The sequence below is a fragment of the Malania oleifera genome, chromosome 13 (genome assembly GCF_029873635.1).
Source record: "Malania oleifera isolate guangnan ecotype guangnan chromosome 13, ASM2987363v1, whole genome shotgun sequence".
NCBI lineage: Eukaryota > Viridiplantae > Streptophyta > Magnoliopsida > Santalales > Ximeniaceae > Malania > Malania oleifera.
In genome coordinates this window covers 81979938-81995180 of record NC_080429.1, presented here as the reverse complement: position 1 = coordinate 81995180, position 15243 = coordinate 81979938, and the positions used below count along the sequence as shown (strand labels likewise).

The 15243-nt window shown below is 37.1% G+C and overlaps 1 protein-coding gene across 5 annotated transcripts in view; it reads right to left on the bottom strand.

The window, feature by feature from the left end:
• Positions 1 to 14848, bottom strand: part of LOC131146670 (uncharacterized) — a 51280-nt gene extending 36432 nt beyond the window's left edge. For 3 of the 5 annotated variants that reach the window (XR_009134427.1, XR_009134428.1, XM_058096410.1), the window contains exons 1-12: positions 14490 to 14842; positions 13346 to 14074; positions 12477 to 12588; positions 12238 to 12335; positions 11288 to 11446; positions 10385 to 10453; positions 10049 to 10171; positions 9815 to 9964; positions 9505 to 9636; positions 9333 to 9412; positions 9044 to 9138; positions 8870 to 8937 (exon numbers count right to left, since the gene is read on the bottom strand). Coding sequence is in view for 3 of the 5 variants with exons in the window: in XM_058096410.1 (XP_057952393.1) it covers positions 8870 to 8937; positions 9044 to 9138; positions 9333 to 9412; positions 9505 to 9636; positions 9815 to 9964; positions 10049 to 10171; positions 10385 to 10453; positions 11288 to 11446; positions 12238 to 12335; positions 12477 to 12588; positions 13346 to 14074; positions 14490 to 14648 (1974 nt within the window). In the remaining 2 variants the exon portion in view is untranslated. Of the gene's footprint in view, positions 1 to 8869; positions 8938 to 9043; positions 9139 to 9332; positions 9413 to 9504; positions 9637 to 9814; positions 9965 to 10048; positions 10172 to 10384; positions 10454 to 11283; positions 11447 to 12237; positions 12336 to 12476; positions 12589 to 13345; positions 14075 to 14489 lie in introns of all 5 variants that reach the window. The other 2 variants (XM_058096407.1, XM_058096408.1) reach the window with 2 other exon arrangements.
• Between the last annotated feature and the right edge of the window lie 395 nt (positions 14849 to 15243).

Genomic DNA, 15243 nt, shown 5'->3' with positions numbered 1-15243 from the left:
CAATTGGGGAAGAGGTGGCTAAGTGGTTGGAGAGGTTGTTTAACTTGGGGGAAATTAGGAGGGCGATCTTTGATATGGATAGAGATAAAGCACCAGGTCTAGGCAGATTCACATTGGCTTTCTTTTAGGATAATTGGGAAGTGTTAAAAGTGGATGTTATGAATTTTTTTTCTTTTTGAGGAATTTCATAGGAGCAAGAGCATGAATTATACTTTCATTGCTCTTATATCTAAAAAGGACAAGTCCAAAAGGGTGAAGGATTTTAGGCCTATTAGCTTGGTGACTAGTGTCTATAAGTTGTTGACAAGGGTTCTTTCAAAAAGGATTATAAAGGGGCAGGGGGATACAATATCTTTGGCCCAATCTTCTGTCATTAAAATAGGCAAATCTTATATGCTATTTTGGTAGCCAATGAGTAGGTCAAGGATGGAGGAGAGATAAAATGGAGTGGTCTTTAAGTTGGATTCTCAAAAATCATAAATATGATTAATTGGAATTTCCCAACGAATATGCTCAAAAGAAAAGGGTTTGGGAATCTTTGGTGTAAATGTATAGGAGGGTGCCTCAATTCTACCAGCTTGTTTGTGAATGTTAATGATCAGCCTAGGGATTGGTTTGACATTTCAACGGAGTTGAGACAAAGGGATCTGTTATCCCCTTTTCTTGTTTACTTTTATTAGAGAAATATACACTTTGCATTTAGAGCAATATATACTTTCCATTTTTTTCAATTCTCTCATGTATATATACCCTTGTAATCCTTGTGTTATGTAAAAATCAATAGAGAAAAACTTTTCTCACAATTCTTAACATGGTATCAAAGCCAAGTTCAAAACCTAATTTTTTTTCTTTCTTTTCCCTAACCTTCCTGGCCGCAGCCTCTCGCTCGTTTCTGAATGCAACCTCCCGCAGCCTCTCGGTTCTTCCATCTCTCTACAGCAGACAGCAGTGGACGACCCTGCTTCCCGACGGCCATCACCACCCGACGACGTCTTCTCTGGCAAAGAGCAGCAGCAGATCCCGACAATGTCTCAGTCTCTCGGTTCTTCGTCGTCGTCTCAGTTTTTCACTCCACCTCGTCTGTCTCTGCTCATCCTTGGCTGATTAATCTCTCTGCTTCTCTAGTCATCATCAACTCGTCCTCGTCACTGGCAGACTACCTCTCTTAGGCTCTCAGTCTCTCTCGGCTGCCTCTCTCTTTCCAGCTGCCTCAGTCTCGGCTCTCTCTCATTCCGGCATCTTCTCGGCTCTCTCTCTTTCCAGCATCTCTTTGCTGCAACTCTAGCCATCCGTCTATCTGCTTTCGGCAATAGCAGACTGCAGCGACGGCCATCACCCACCCAAACCCCATTTCTAGGAGTAGCTGCTCCGCTCATCATTTTTTTTTCCTGCCTATCTCTCAGCGTTCGCTCAGCTTCCTTCGCAGCTTCTCAGTTTCCGGCACTCCCTTATCTTCTCCAGCCATATCTCTTCTCTCAGCCCCCGTTTCCTCTCTCCAGTGTCATCTCCGGTGAATTTTTTCATTCAGTCCTCAGCAACTAGCTTCTCCGGTTGTCTTCTCCGACGATCCCATGTCACTTCAGTTCTCTGGCGTCATCATCTCCGGCATTATCTCAGTCTCCCAGAGTTGTTCGTCTCAGTGTACCGCTCATCTCCGGCGATGCAAGATCATGGATGACGCTTCACTGGTTGCAGTAGCCGAGGCCTCTCTTTCCTCATCAAGTTCAACGTATAGTTTATGCCGATGTTGTTGTTGAGCACGAAGTGCTTCTTTTAGAGCTGCAATCTCCGTTCTAGGAAGTATCTCTTATCTCTCAGGTCTCCGTTTCTCAGTTCAGCGGTCATCATCTTCGTCGCCGGCGCAAGCAGCAGCAGCAGTACCCTCGTTTCTCTTAGTTCTCTCATCATCTCCAGTGCTCACGTGTTCTCCACCGCAGTCCTCTTTACCGGCACTCGTCATCGTTCACTCTATCTCTTTGGACTCTGGCTTTCTCTCATCCCTTAGTTACAAGTTCTTACGGCGAGATTATTAAATCAAAGGTTTATTTTTTGGTAATCACAAAGATCGGCTTTGACCCGATTCGGCAATATTATTTATTTGAACTATCTGACGTTATGGAAGCATCTGGTTCTTCAATAGCTGAAAATAATGTCAACAGTTCTTCAACCTCTTCTGAGATTGCTATCCCTGGTCTCACCAGCAAACAATATCATCAACTCTTGGATCTTTTATTGCCCCTAAACACCAACTCTACCAATTTTGCTGGTAACCTCACCTCTTGTCATTTTGCTTCTCTTTCTAACACTGAATGGATTGTTGATTCAGGTGCCTCCGATCACATGACTTCCAATTTGTCTTCTCTTGATAATATTCAACTTCTCAATCAAGCATGCCCCATTAAGCTTCCAAATAGTGACATTGTTTCTGTAACTCATACTGGCACCATGCGATTTTCTCATACTCTCTTTCTAATGTTCTTTATGTGTCTTCATTTAAATTTAATTTATTATCCATCAACAAACTTACCAAGGATCTCAATTGTGTTACTATATTTTTTCTCACCTTTTGTGTCTTTCAGAACCTATCAACGAGGAGGCTAATTGGAACGTGTGAAGTACGGGATGGGCTTTACCACTATAAACCTCCCTCCGCCTCAGTTTTCCAATCTTAACGTGTTTCTGACACTACTCTTTGGCATCAACGTCTTGGTCACCCTTCTATCTCATGTATTCCAAAAACCTTAAATATTTCTTCTCATTTGCCTTGTGATATTTGTGCTAGAGTAAAGCACACTCGTTTACCTTTTTCTTTAAATACAAATAAGAGCATATTTTGTTTTAATCGGATTTATTGTGATATATGGGGTGGTTATCCTACGACTTCACTTTCTGGTGCACATTATTTTTTAACAATCGTGGATGACTACTCACGTGCTACATGGGTCTACCTTATGCGCATGAAATCTGATACTTTCTCTTGCCTTACAAATTTTTGCGCCAAGGTTAAAAATCAATTCAATTGCACTGTTAAGCACGTGCGCACTGATAATGGTAGAGAATTTCTATCCACTCCACTCCAAACCTTTTTTCCATGCTCAAGGCATTTTTCATGAGCACACATGTGTGGATACACCTCAACAAAATGGTGTCGCCGAGTGTAAACATCGTCTTCTTAATGTGGCTCAGTGCTTACATTTTCAAGCTAATCTTCCCATCTCTTTTTGGGGTGAATGCATTCTCACAGCCACTTATTTAATTAACCGCACCCCTTCACCCAACCTCAATCATAAGTTCCCTTATGAACTTCTTTTTCAAAAACCACCATTATATACACACTTGCGAGTGTTTGGGTGCTTGTGATATACCCAAACTGCTCACCAATACCATGATAAATTCTCTCCCCGTGCTCTTCGATGTGTTTTCTTAGGTTATCCTGCTCATCATAAAGCTTATCGTGTCTATGATCTTGAAAACAAAAAAAACAAAAATTATCTCCCTTAATGTCACTTTTGAAAAGAATGTTTTTCCCTATCATCTCATATCTCCAACTTTTACATCTACTCTAGTCCTTCCCCTTCCCATCCCTGTTATACATCCTTCCTACACTTTACCTACTCCACGAAACCCTAGCCCCCATCTCTCCCTCCTTCTCACTTGGTCTCCTCATCGCCTCCCTCACCCTCACCCCCTTCCCCACCACCCCCTCCACCCACCTCTTCACAGCCCAAACGAGCTGTCACACATCCCTCTTACTTGGCTGATTATATCTGTCCTACTTTACCACAGTCCTCCACGGCTTCACAGGTTTCAAGATGTTCTATAGGTACGGTTCATTGTCTCTCCTCTTTTTTATCTTATCATCATTTCTCTAATCAACATTTGGCTTTTCTTTCTGTTATGGCCCAACATCCCAAACCCACCTCATATTCTCAGGCTGTGCTACACTCCCATTGGCGTGATGCCATGGCTTCTGAAATACAAGCCTTAGAAACCAATAATACACGAGTTCTTCAACACCTTCCACCTAGAAAAAAACCAATTGGCTGTAAATGGATGTTTAAAACAAAACTTCGGGCCGATGGATCCATGGAACGACACAAAGCTCGCTTAGTGGCCAAGGGGTACACTCAGGTAGAAGGTTTGGATTATCATGATACTTTTGCTACTATTGCTAAACTCATTACTATCAGGTGTGTTCTTACAGTGGCTGCAGCTCGGAATTGGCATCTCCTTTAATTGGACGTCAACAATGATTTTCTTCATGGTGACCTCGATGAGGAGGTTTGTATGATCCCTCCACTGAGTTATTGCACACAGGGGGAGACTCGTGTTTGTCATCTTCAGAAATCCTTTTATGGCCTCAAGCAAGTTTCTCGTAATTGGTTCTCTAAATTATCTTCTGTTTTACTTGCTGCGGGCTTCACCCAATCTCAAGCCGATCACTCTCTTTTCACCCGCTCTCAGGGTCAGTCTTTTACTCTCATACTTGTTTATGTTGATGACATTCTCATAACAGGCAATGATCTCTCCGATATTAGCACTTTCAAAGTCATGCTCGCTCAGAAATTCAAACTCAAGGATCTTGGAAAATTGAAATATTTCCTTGGTCTCAAAGTAGCTCGCTCTCCAACTGGCATTTTTCTTAACCAACGCAAATATGCTCTTGACATCCTCACTAATAGCGGTCATCCGGGTGCTCGTCCTACCCACTTTCCCATGGAACAAAATCCGAAGCTCAATAATACTGTTGGTGATCTTCTCTCCGATCCAAGCTCATTTCAGCGACTCGTTAGACGTTTGATATATCTCACCATCACTCGTCCCAACATTGTATTTCCAGTCAATTTATGCACCAGCCCAAACAACCGCATTATGATACTACTGTGTGTGTTCTTCGATACATTAAGGCATCTCCAAGACAAGGCTTATTTTTTCCTACTGCCAACACTCTTCAAGTCTCAGCTTATTCTAATTCGAATTGGGCTAGTTGTCCACTCACTCGCTGCTCCACCACTGGATTTTTCATTCAGTTTGGCACTAGTCCAATTTCCTAACGCACTAAGAAAAAAACTACAGCCTCTCTTTCCTCTGCCAAAGCTGAGTACCAGGCACTTGCTTCCACTACCTGTGAACTTACATGGCTCAAAACTCTTTTAAATGATCTTGGCGTACCGCATTCCCAGCCTATGCTCTTAAATTGTGACAACCAAGCGGCTCTTCACATTGCCCAAAATCCTGTTTTCCACGAACATACTAAACATATAGAAATCGATTGTCATATTGTTCGTGAAAAGTTACAGTCTAGCCTCTTCTTCACTAAGCATATTCCTACCCACAGTCAACTGGCTGATATCTTCACCAAAACTTTGGGTCGTGAACACTTTCAAGAATTATCACGCAAGTTGGGCATTACAGATCTCCATGCTCCAACTTGAGGGGGAGTATTAGAGAAACATACACTTTGCATTTAGAGCAATATATACTTTCCATTTTTTTCAATTCTCTCATGTATATATACCCTTAGAGTCCTTGTGTTATGTAAAAATCAATAGAGAGAAACTTTTCTCCCAATTCTTAACAACTTTGGTAGTGGACGTCTTGTGTAGGTTGGCGTCTCATGCTCAGAATTTGGGGGTTGTTAGCAATTTGTCTGTAGGCAAAGAAGATGTGGAGGTGTCACACCTTCAGTTTGCGTATGATACCATTTTTTTCTTGAGAATGATGTTGTGAAATTTCAAAAGAATTTTATTGCTAAGAATATTTTAGAAAATTTCAGGCTTGAAAATCAACTTGTCTAAGAGTAGTTTAGAGGGCAACAATCTAAGCAAAAGCATTTTAGAGATTTAGATCTTTAGCAGGTTGTAGATCACTTTCTTCATTGTTACCATATCTTTATCTTCCTCTAGGGGTAATCCTCCCTCTGATGCTTTTTGGGATCCTTTGATTGACAAAGTGGGCAATAGATTGGAGGGTTGGAAAAACACTTGTCTTTCATTAGAGGTAGAATCACGCTCATTAGTGCTTCCCTTGTTAATATCCCCATCTATTTTCTATCCCTTTTCAAAATTACCTTCTAGGGTGGCAAGGAAGTTGAAAAAGATTAAGAGAGATTTTTTGTGGTCTAGTACCAAGGAGAATAGAGGGATCACCTGGTTAATTGGGATGTTGTAACGAGACCTAAATTTTATTTATTTATTTTTTGGTTTTTGGGGGGGGGGGGGGGGGGGGGGGGGGGGGGCGGCAAATAGAATAAGTGGGATCACCTGGTTAGTAGGGATGTTGCTAGGAGGCCTAAGTCGAGGGGGGAGGGGGGTGAGGGGCTTTGGGACTTGGTTATGTGGTTTCTAAAAACATCTACTTAACTAGGAAATGGTTATGGAGGTCTCCTTTAGAACCTAATTCTTTATGACATAAAGTGATAAAGATAAATATGAATTGCACAGGAATGGGTGGGATTACAAAGGAAGGGGCAATATTACTTATGCAAGGCCTCAGAAGTTTGTTTTAGAAGTGCTTTTGATTTCTTTCTGGTCACTCATTTCAAAGCAAGGTTTGGGGATAAAATTCATTTATAGGAGGATTTTTGGGTTGGTGCGTCTTCAATGGAGCTATTAGTGACACGTTTGTTTAGACTTTCCTCAATGTATAAGACACTAATTTCATCTTTTTATTCCAATAAAGGGGGCTCTTTTCTTGGAATTTCCACTTTTTCAGGAGTCCCAATGAAGAGAGGTTGATGAGTTAACTTTTTTATTGGGTGTCCTAGACTCTTTCTTCCCAAATTTGTGGTGGGACACGAGGCTTTGGATTGGGAACACTTCGGGGTCTTTCTCTTGAATGTCTTTTTCCTCCTAATCTTACAAAATCCAGATATCCTAGTCCTTTCCTTTTAAAGATAGTTGTTTGGAAAGCAAAGGATCCATTTAAAGTTTGGGCTTTCATATGGACTCTCATTCTCAATAAGATCAATATGAATGATGTGTTACAAATAAGGAGGCCTTGCAAAGCACTTAGTACAGAAATTTGCATGCTGTGTAGTGGATCAAATGAGACTTCTAGCCATTTATTCCTTCATTGTCGCAAGATACAGGTGGAACAATCTGTTTTCTTTTTTTTGGAGAGGACTGGTGGCTCTGGAATCTATTTTTTATTTTCTGACGGTAAAGTTTTGGGGTTTTGAGAAGAATAAAACAGGAAGGAGTTTTAGGATCTGTGAAGTTTTTAGAGAGCAGTGGGAGCTCTGGCTTGAAAGGAATTCTAGAATTTTCGGAGATAAGAAGACCTCTCCATCTTTGCTTTGGGAGAAATTTATTTTTTATGCTTCTTTTTGGGAACATTCTTTTGGGATTTTTGAGGGTGTAACGCTGTCTAAGGTCCAAAAGAGATCAAAAGGCAACTTTAATGTAATTGTGTTTTTGTCCATTAGTTCTCTGTTTTTACCAAGAAGATTTCTTATCCCCCATTAGTTGTAAACATTGTTTTTCATTAACAGTATCTTTTTATGTTTTAAAAAAGAAAAATTTAAGGGCCCATGTAGTTGCGGAGAACATTTTTCATCTTCATCTTTCTAACTTTCTAAAGAATTATAAAAATTTTAGCTTATTGATTAGTTTTCAAGATTCATGGTAGAAATAAAAAGCTTGTTTAAGTGTGCAAAACAATTTTTCATTTTTTATTTTTAGATTTCAAAATAATTACAAAAAAGACAACTTGTTTTTCAATTTTTCAAAAATTATATAAAGAAATAATTGAAATCAAAGATTTTGGGGCTTGAATTTGGATTTGTGTGGATTTAGAAGAAACTCTATACATAATCCATAAAAATTAAAGTACAAGGTCCAAATTACATGCTTCCATACACAAGGAGTTGGAAATCTAGAAAAAATTATAAAAAGATGTTTTCCAACTTTTACACAAAAAATAACTATTTTCACAAGCAAATGGCGTCAAAACTGTTTATTTTTGTTCATTTATTTCATAAAAAGAGTTCTATAGATGAAAAGTTGGCTCATTTTTTTGTAATTTTTTGAAAAATTAAAATGGAAAATAGAAACTGTTCTCCACAACTAAACTGGTCCTAAAATTCCTTCCTTTTTTTCAGTCTGAATGAGACAGACAAATAGAAAGATGGGAAGAAAATAAGGGCCCGTTCAGTTTTGGATTTTCAATTTTTAGTTTTCCAAAGAATAATAAAAATTTTAGTTTTTTTTCAAATTCATATTAAAAAGATAGAAAATAAAGAGTTTGTTTAAATGTGAAAAAAAAATTTAAACTTTTTATTTCTAGATTTCAAAAATAATCACAAAAAAGACAACTTGTTTTCCAATTTTCCAAAATTTATATAAGGTAATACATAAAACTATGGATTTTTGGGCTTGAACTTGGATTTGAGTGGATCTAGAAGAAATTCTATATTTATACAAACAAATTAAAGTCTTAACATCCGAGTTCCATGCCCCCATACAAAAAGTAAGAGTTAGAAATCTAGAAAAATAATGAAAAGATATTTTCCAACTTTTATATATATATTTCAAAAATTAGAAAACAAGGTGGCATTTCTGTAATTATTTAAATTAGAAATGAAAAATAGTACTATTTTTTCACAAGCAAACAGCATCAAAACTGAAAAAAAAAATGTTGTAAAAATGAAAAATTCTCTAATCTTTTTGTAGTTTTTTTGGAAAACTAAAATGAAAAATGAAAATTGTATTCCAAAAATTAAACAGGCCTAAATGTCCCAGACAAAATTTTAGCATAGGAATGCACCATGAAATTTTTCAAGGGAAATAACATCGCCAATAAGATTATGATGAGTTAATTGTTAAAAACAAAAGAAAATAATTATTTGATCAATATCTTAAAAGCTTACCATAACATGCTCCCGGGGGTTGGCAGAAGTTGCAGTACAAAAAATAAAAGAAGGATCACTACTATAAACTGCACATTGAAGCCAATTATAGAATTATTTCCCAGTGCCATGAAGCAAAACAATAACACAGGACTAGGAAAATCCCAGTTGTTTAACCATAGAAGGAAATTGTACCATGTGAACAAAGTCGACGAAGTCTCCTCAAAATGAGAGCAGTGTGACATCCAAATGCCCCCTTATACACATGGGCTTCATCAATGACCACAAATCTAGTCATTAAGAGTAGAAGAGATCTCAGCTTTAAAAATAAAAATAAAAACAAATGTACTTAATACTGTCAAACAATAGATCTTCATGAAATTTTGATTTTCAAGAAGAATGTGAACAGAAATACAGGAAATAAAATATTAATATGATAAAACACTTTGTGAGCAAAATATATATATTACCAACCATGTAATACCTAAGATTTGATAAAATTCTCCTAAATTGTTCATGGAGAGGCAAGATTGACATGTGTAGCATATCTGGATTTGTGATCAACTGCAAATAAGATGGATATTTCAAGATAAAGTTGGGGGAGCCATCCAGGAGGGAGGGAGTGATTTTTGCAAGAACCAAAATTACTAAAATACCAGTCTAGCATTATCACGCAGCCACACCCTATCCTCCGGTGAAGTATCACCATCATATACACCAATTTTCAAGCTAGAATCAAACCCTTCTGTCATAAATAACAAAGCCCTTTGTTGATCTTGTGCCAAGGCCTGCAAGCATAAATAACTATGAATATTTAAACATCATGTAACAATGTAGAACAAAGTTTCTTTCCATCAAGACCTACAAAATCAAGAAATTAAAAAAAAAAAATTAGTGAAAAAAAAAAAAAACCATTATATCAACATTAAAAAAAATTAAGAAATCCAAAATCAACTATAAAAGAACCTTTGTTGGGAATAGGTACAGTGCACATGATAACAAATCTTGTGACAACACTTCCAGAACTGGCAAGTTATAGCATAGAGATTTCCCACTGGATGTCATTGTTGCCACAGCAACATTCTTCCCAGAAAGGGAAGCCTGTATTGAATCTGCCTGAAAATTATGCAAGCTTAAAAGCAGAAACACATTTAGACAATAAATGATACAAAAGGATTGCAGCATGGACAACATTCATACCTGATGGCTGTACAACCTATTAATGCCAATGTGTTTGAGTGCTGATTTTGTAGTTTCAGAAAGTACATCTGGGATTTCCGTATAAATGGCCATTTTGGCCCTAATTTCTTCAATGTGCACCATCTGAAAATAGGCATCAAAGTGTCAAGTTCAGCACTAGAAACACATGCACAACAAAACCACTTAGACCCTGATGGCCTGATACTCGCACCAATTGGGGGGCAGGGGGAGATAGTTTATACATTCACACATCAGGCAGCAATATCAAATAACCCTGATTAATAGTATGCTTCACACTTTCCAAAATAATAATTGCAAAACGTGCGTAGGAGAAACCTGTCCTCCAGCTCCAATACCATTCCTGAGATGCTCTATCATTTCAAGTGGTAGCAATGGATTCTTCTCCTGCCGAGTAACAAATTATTAAAGTGGAACTCAAATCTTAAATAAAAAACAACTTATAATAAGCTCGCACAGAGGATGACAACTCCACATTTGGGGTCTTGGGAAGGCATAGGACATAGAATTCGAAGTCTAACTGGGCAGTTAAAAAAATCTAGATTAAAAGTTTGAAAAATACTCAAACATCAATGCAGATGGCACAGATTCAACATTTGTAATACTGAATCAATCAAGGCCTCATTTTCAATCCATGATCTATGTGAGGATGGCTATTAAAAAATAATCCAGGTGAATCTCCAGCAAACATGCAAACTAAAAACAGAAAAATTTTCTTACAGAACTAAAGCAAAAAAAATACTAGCTTTTCATCACCCAGTCCAAGCCTGAAGCGGTAGACCATTTCCCCTCCCCTCAATGGGCATGGACCAAAACTCCTAATGAACCATAAAAGTTTATTACCCAAGTCCCAACCATAAATTTTTTTTAAACTGAAATCCCCAACACATTACGAATGCTAACACAAGTCAATAAAATATCATCAAAATAACATTTAATATGTGCAGCAAATTGCATCAATGACTAATTCATTAATCATAAGTTCACGTAAAATAGCATGGCATTTAAGCATCCTACAAAGTAAACCTTAAACAAGCTTATATAGAAAAAATTTAAATAGATACAGAAGAGAAGATAGAGAAGATGACAGAGCAACAAAATTAGATAATCTTTATTTTTCACTTTTCCCCTTAACTTTTTTTACAAAGTTGAAATCACCTCTATATGAGATACAAGATACACCCAACAGCTAAAAATGTATATAGGATGATTATAACCTACACAGCATCGTTTTCGATCTGAATGAGAATTTGAGGCTGCAGAACAGCTTCTCCTTCCCGATTTGGCCTCATTTCTGCCTGTAATAGCGCCACGTCCTTTTGCATATGTGAGGAGATCTTCCAACGGAAAGAATGCAGCCATGTCATTTCCATTCTTGCACTGCCCAAAAAATATCTAGTGAGAAAAAGTCAACTTAACTTTGCATCCATGTTGACTGTGCCCAAATGCTCAGAATTCATTGTCGACGGTTTTGAACCATGCAACCAATTGCTTTTCATTTTAGCAGAATAAAATTCATAGGAAACAAATGGTTGAAGATGTCTTATCTATTCCAAAGATTAAATTTCTAGGAATAAAGGAATGAATACATGATACTTACTTAGCAAGCCAGATTAAACATACAAGATCATATTTTCACACATGCATATGAGTGTGTATAAACGCAAATTTAGCAGTAGCCAGTAGGTAGCATCAATAATAAATATATATATATATATATAAAGTACAAAGATCTGCATAATTTCAACACTATCTCACATCCTCCTAGACAAATGTGCAATCATATATTTTTTATTAAAAGGCCAACTTTGTAAAAGGACATATTTTTTTTTCTTTTTCTTTTTTAGATAGGTAAAAGGATGTGTTAAAAAAAAAAAAAGGCAAAGTTGCATGAGGTGCAAATTTCATATTTATTAAGGGCATGCAAACAAAATAGTTCTCCTTCCTTGTTTTGTAATAGAGTTAATTAATTCTTCAATGGAATTTTTTTTATTTAAAAAAAATAATTGAAATCCGTTTCATGCGTAAACAACTCAAGACAACATGCATATGCACACATACAAAGCTACTGATATCAATAATAAATATTAACATGATCAACGCGAAAGACACTCAATATTGAGAGAAAGAGAGAGAGAGAGAGAGAGAGAGAGGAAAGCAGTGGGCCATACCATTAAAAGTTTAATAGTTCCCCACAAATCTGATTTGAATGAACTTTCTCGTTTCTTCATTGCACTCATAATTTTTGAATTAGACACCTGCCTTTGAGCTTTCAAAGAGGAACATGAAACCAACGCAAACAATGGAACAAAGTTACCCAATTCAATAGCATTATATAACATCAATATGGGTAAGTCAAGGGGGGCCCCGGGGGGTAAGAAAAGAAAAGAAAGAATATCCTCAATCATACCAGCTCTTGAATTATTTTGAACTTGATCCTTCCCTTCTGTTGACCAATTTATAATAAGAAGGGCATTACCCAATTTTTTGGCTTCCATTTCATTATCAGTAAAGCGCACTATCTGAGAAGGAAGACCATCATTGTTGTCAAATCAAGAGCTTAGGCACAGAAGGCTAAATGCAGATTGATTCCATACAAATTTTTAAAATATGATTTCAGAATTCTATGAAATCGAAGACAGGAAAATTTCAACCCTTAGGTGCACATCAAAGCAAAATTCAGTCAAAACTCTTGCAATGCAGATATAGAAAGGCACTGAAAAAGCGGGTCAGAAAAATAGGGATCAAGTATTGGTATAGAAATTCAATAGTTTCATTGTGAGAAATTGATAAATAAAGATACTCCTTTCCACCCTAAATTACCCAATTGCAGAACAGCTTACAAAATATTGGACCCCAGTATATGCCAACATCAAACCTTTTTTTTTTTTAGCTCTCAAGAAGCAGCAAATTAAACATGGTAAAACAAGTGGAATAGAGTTAAGATGTTTTGATGTAGTTTTCCCATATCCAAATAATTACATCTCCCCAAGCTCCATAAATTTTAACACAAAAACCTCAAAGAAAACAGGTTTAAGCCAGTCTGAAGGAAGCTGGGTTTGGCAGACTTCATTTGTGGGAGAATATGGCATTTTATGGCCTGTACAATCAATAGTTAAACCCTTGAAATTTCAGCATCAAGTACATATGCTGAAATGGACAGTATTATGTACAATTTTCACATGGGGAATAGAAACAGAATGAGAACTAACCCACAATAATTAACTATGAAATTCTGGTCATAATTTGGAAAATATTTTCAAATATTAAACCAAGTACCTTGGGACAAATAACAGAAAGGTTCTCTAAATCTGTAATACCAACTTTGAGTCCGCATTTCCTCAATTCATTCAGTGCTTCCTTCAAACAAACCCAAGTGATTCCTTCCCCGTGCATTTGAGAAGATGCAGCAAACATGTTTAAGAAAGAAAATGCCTTCACTATTGTATTCAGCCATGATGGGCACATGCATGAGCTACTGTTATCTATATGCAGCACCTCGTCACTGACTGGTAAAATGGCTCTCCTTACCATGCAGCTTCTAGAATATGGATCTGATAAACAATTGACCGAGTCCAAAACCTTAACAAATTTTTCGCAATTTTGTGCATCAAGAAAGTTATCACTGACAGAATGTAATATACTCAATATGTCATCTGGGTATCCTTCAGGTTTATCACCGTCAAAGCCCCTTTTGCGTTTAGGTTTTAATGTACAAATCAAGTCATCATTCCTAACTCCAATATTTGTGGTATCTGACACAAGCTCACGTTGATTTTCATTATTAGATATGCTTTGCAAAGATGATAGGTCTAGCATCATATCGGACCATGCTGAATCAGGAAAGTTTGAGGCTTGGCTCTGATCAGGAAGTTTCAAGTCAGATCCAAATTGACCGGAGTCATGGGTCTGGTGGTGATCCTTCTTCGTAAATGGAATGAGAACCATGAATTCTCCCGGCTCGATGGAATGACCACTTATCTTACTATGCAAACCCAATTTTGCGCCCTGATACAAGAAACGCATACAATGAGACTGGGAAAGGGAGAGAACAGAACCAAAACAAATGGCAGGCTGCTTTAACCAACGAAACCCTTGAAACAAAAGTAAATTTAATTTTTTTTTAAGAAAAAGGCTAATGCACGAATATGCAAATCAATACACACGCATACAGAAACTCTAAACTAAACTAAACTGATTGATAAACAAACATTCAAATCATCACACTATGCACGAGAGAGAGAGAGAGAGAGAGAGAGAGAGAGAGAGAGAGAGAGAGAGAATCAGCCTAAAATCTTCAATTTCAAATTAACTGTTAGAGAAAATGAAAAATAACCTAACTCTGTCCATGTCGACTTCTCTCTGTGTGTGTGAGAGAGAGAGAGAGAGAGAAAGAGAGAGAGAGAGATGAAAGAAGACTTGCCTTGAGGAAGAGATGAAAATTAGAAGATTTGAAGGCAGGAGGGAAAGATTCCTTCAAGAGTAGCTTGAGTTCGCGAATGCTTTTCTCGGGAGCAATCGAGATGGTGGTGGATGCACCGCACAAGCTTCGAACTTCGATTGCTCTCTTAGATTCCCCCATTGCCGTATATTCTCCACAAATATCCGAGATTTCGAGCAGGAATGCTGCCGGAGCAATTCAAATCTGGGCGGACGGATCCCAGACAACGTTCCCGCTAATCGTTGCGCGCGAGTAACGACCTCTGCCCGCCACTGTAGCGTTCTTGCCGAACGACGTCTCTCGTTCCTTTTTTTGTTGAACTCATTATTAACACATCAAGTTAATCCTAATATCAATGAAAGTAGAGAATGGATTTCCGAACTTAGATTTCTAATCCAAACAAGATTCTAACCAATCCAAAATCTTAATATAAAACAAGACTCTAGGCTCTTAAATTTTTAAAAAATAATTTAAAGAAAAGGTAGATAAAATATTTTAAGATAGTTATAGTCAGTTATAAGGATATTTTGAAATAATTATGTGTAATTATAATAATAATTTTGACGTAATTATATGGCTATATTGGAATAGTTATGGGTAGTTAGAAAAAAGTATTTTGAAATAATTATTGGCAGTTATAATGAAAAATTTAAACCTTAAATTTGAATTTGAATAAATTTTTAAAAAAATTAGTAGATTTTTATATTATATCTTATCAAAATTTAATATAACTTCA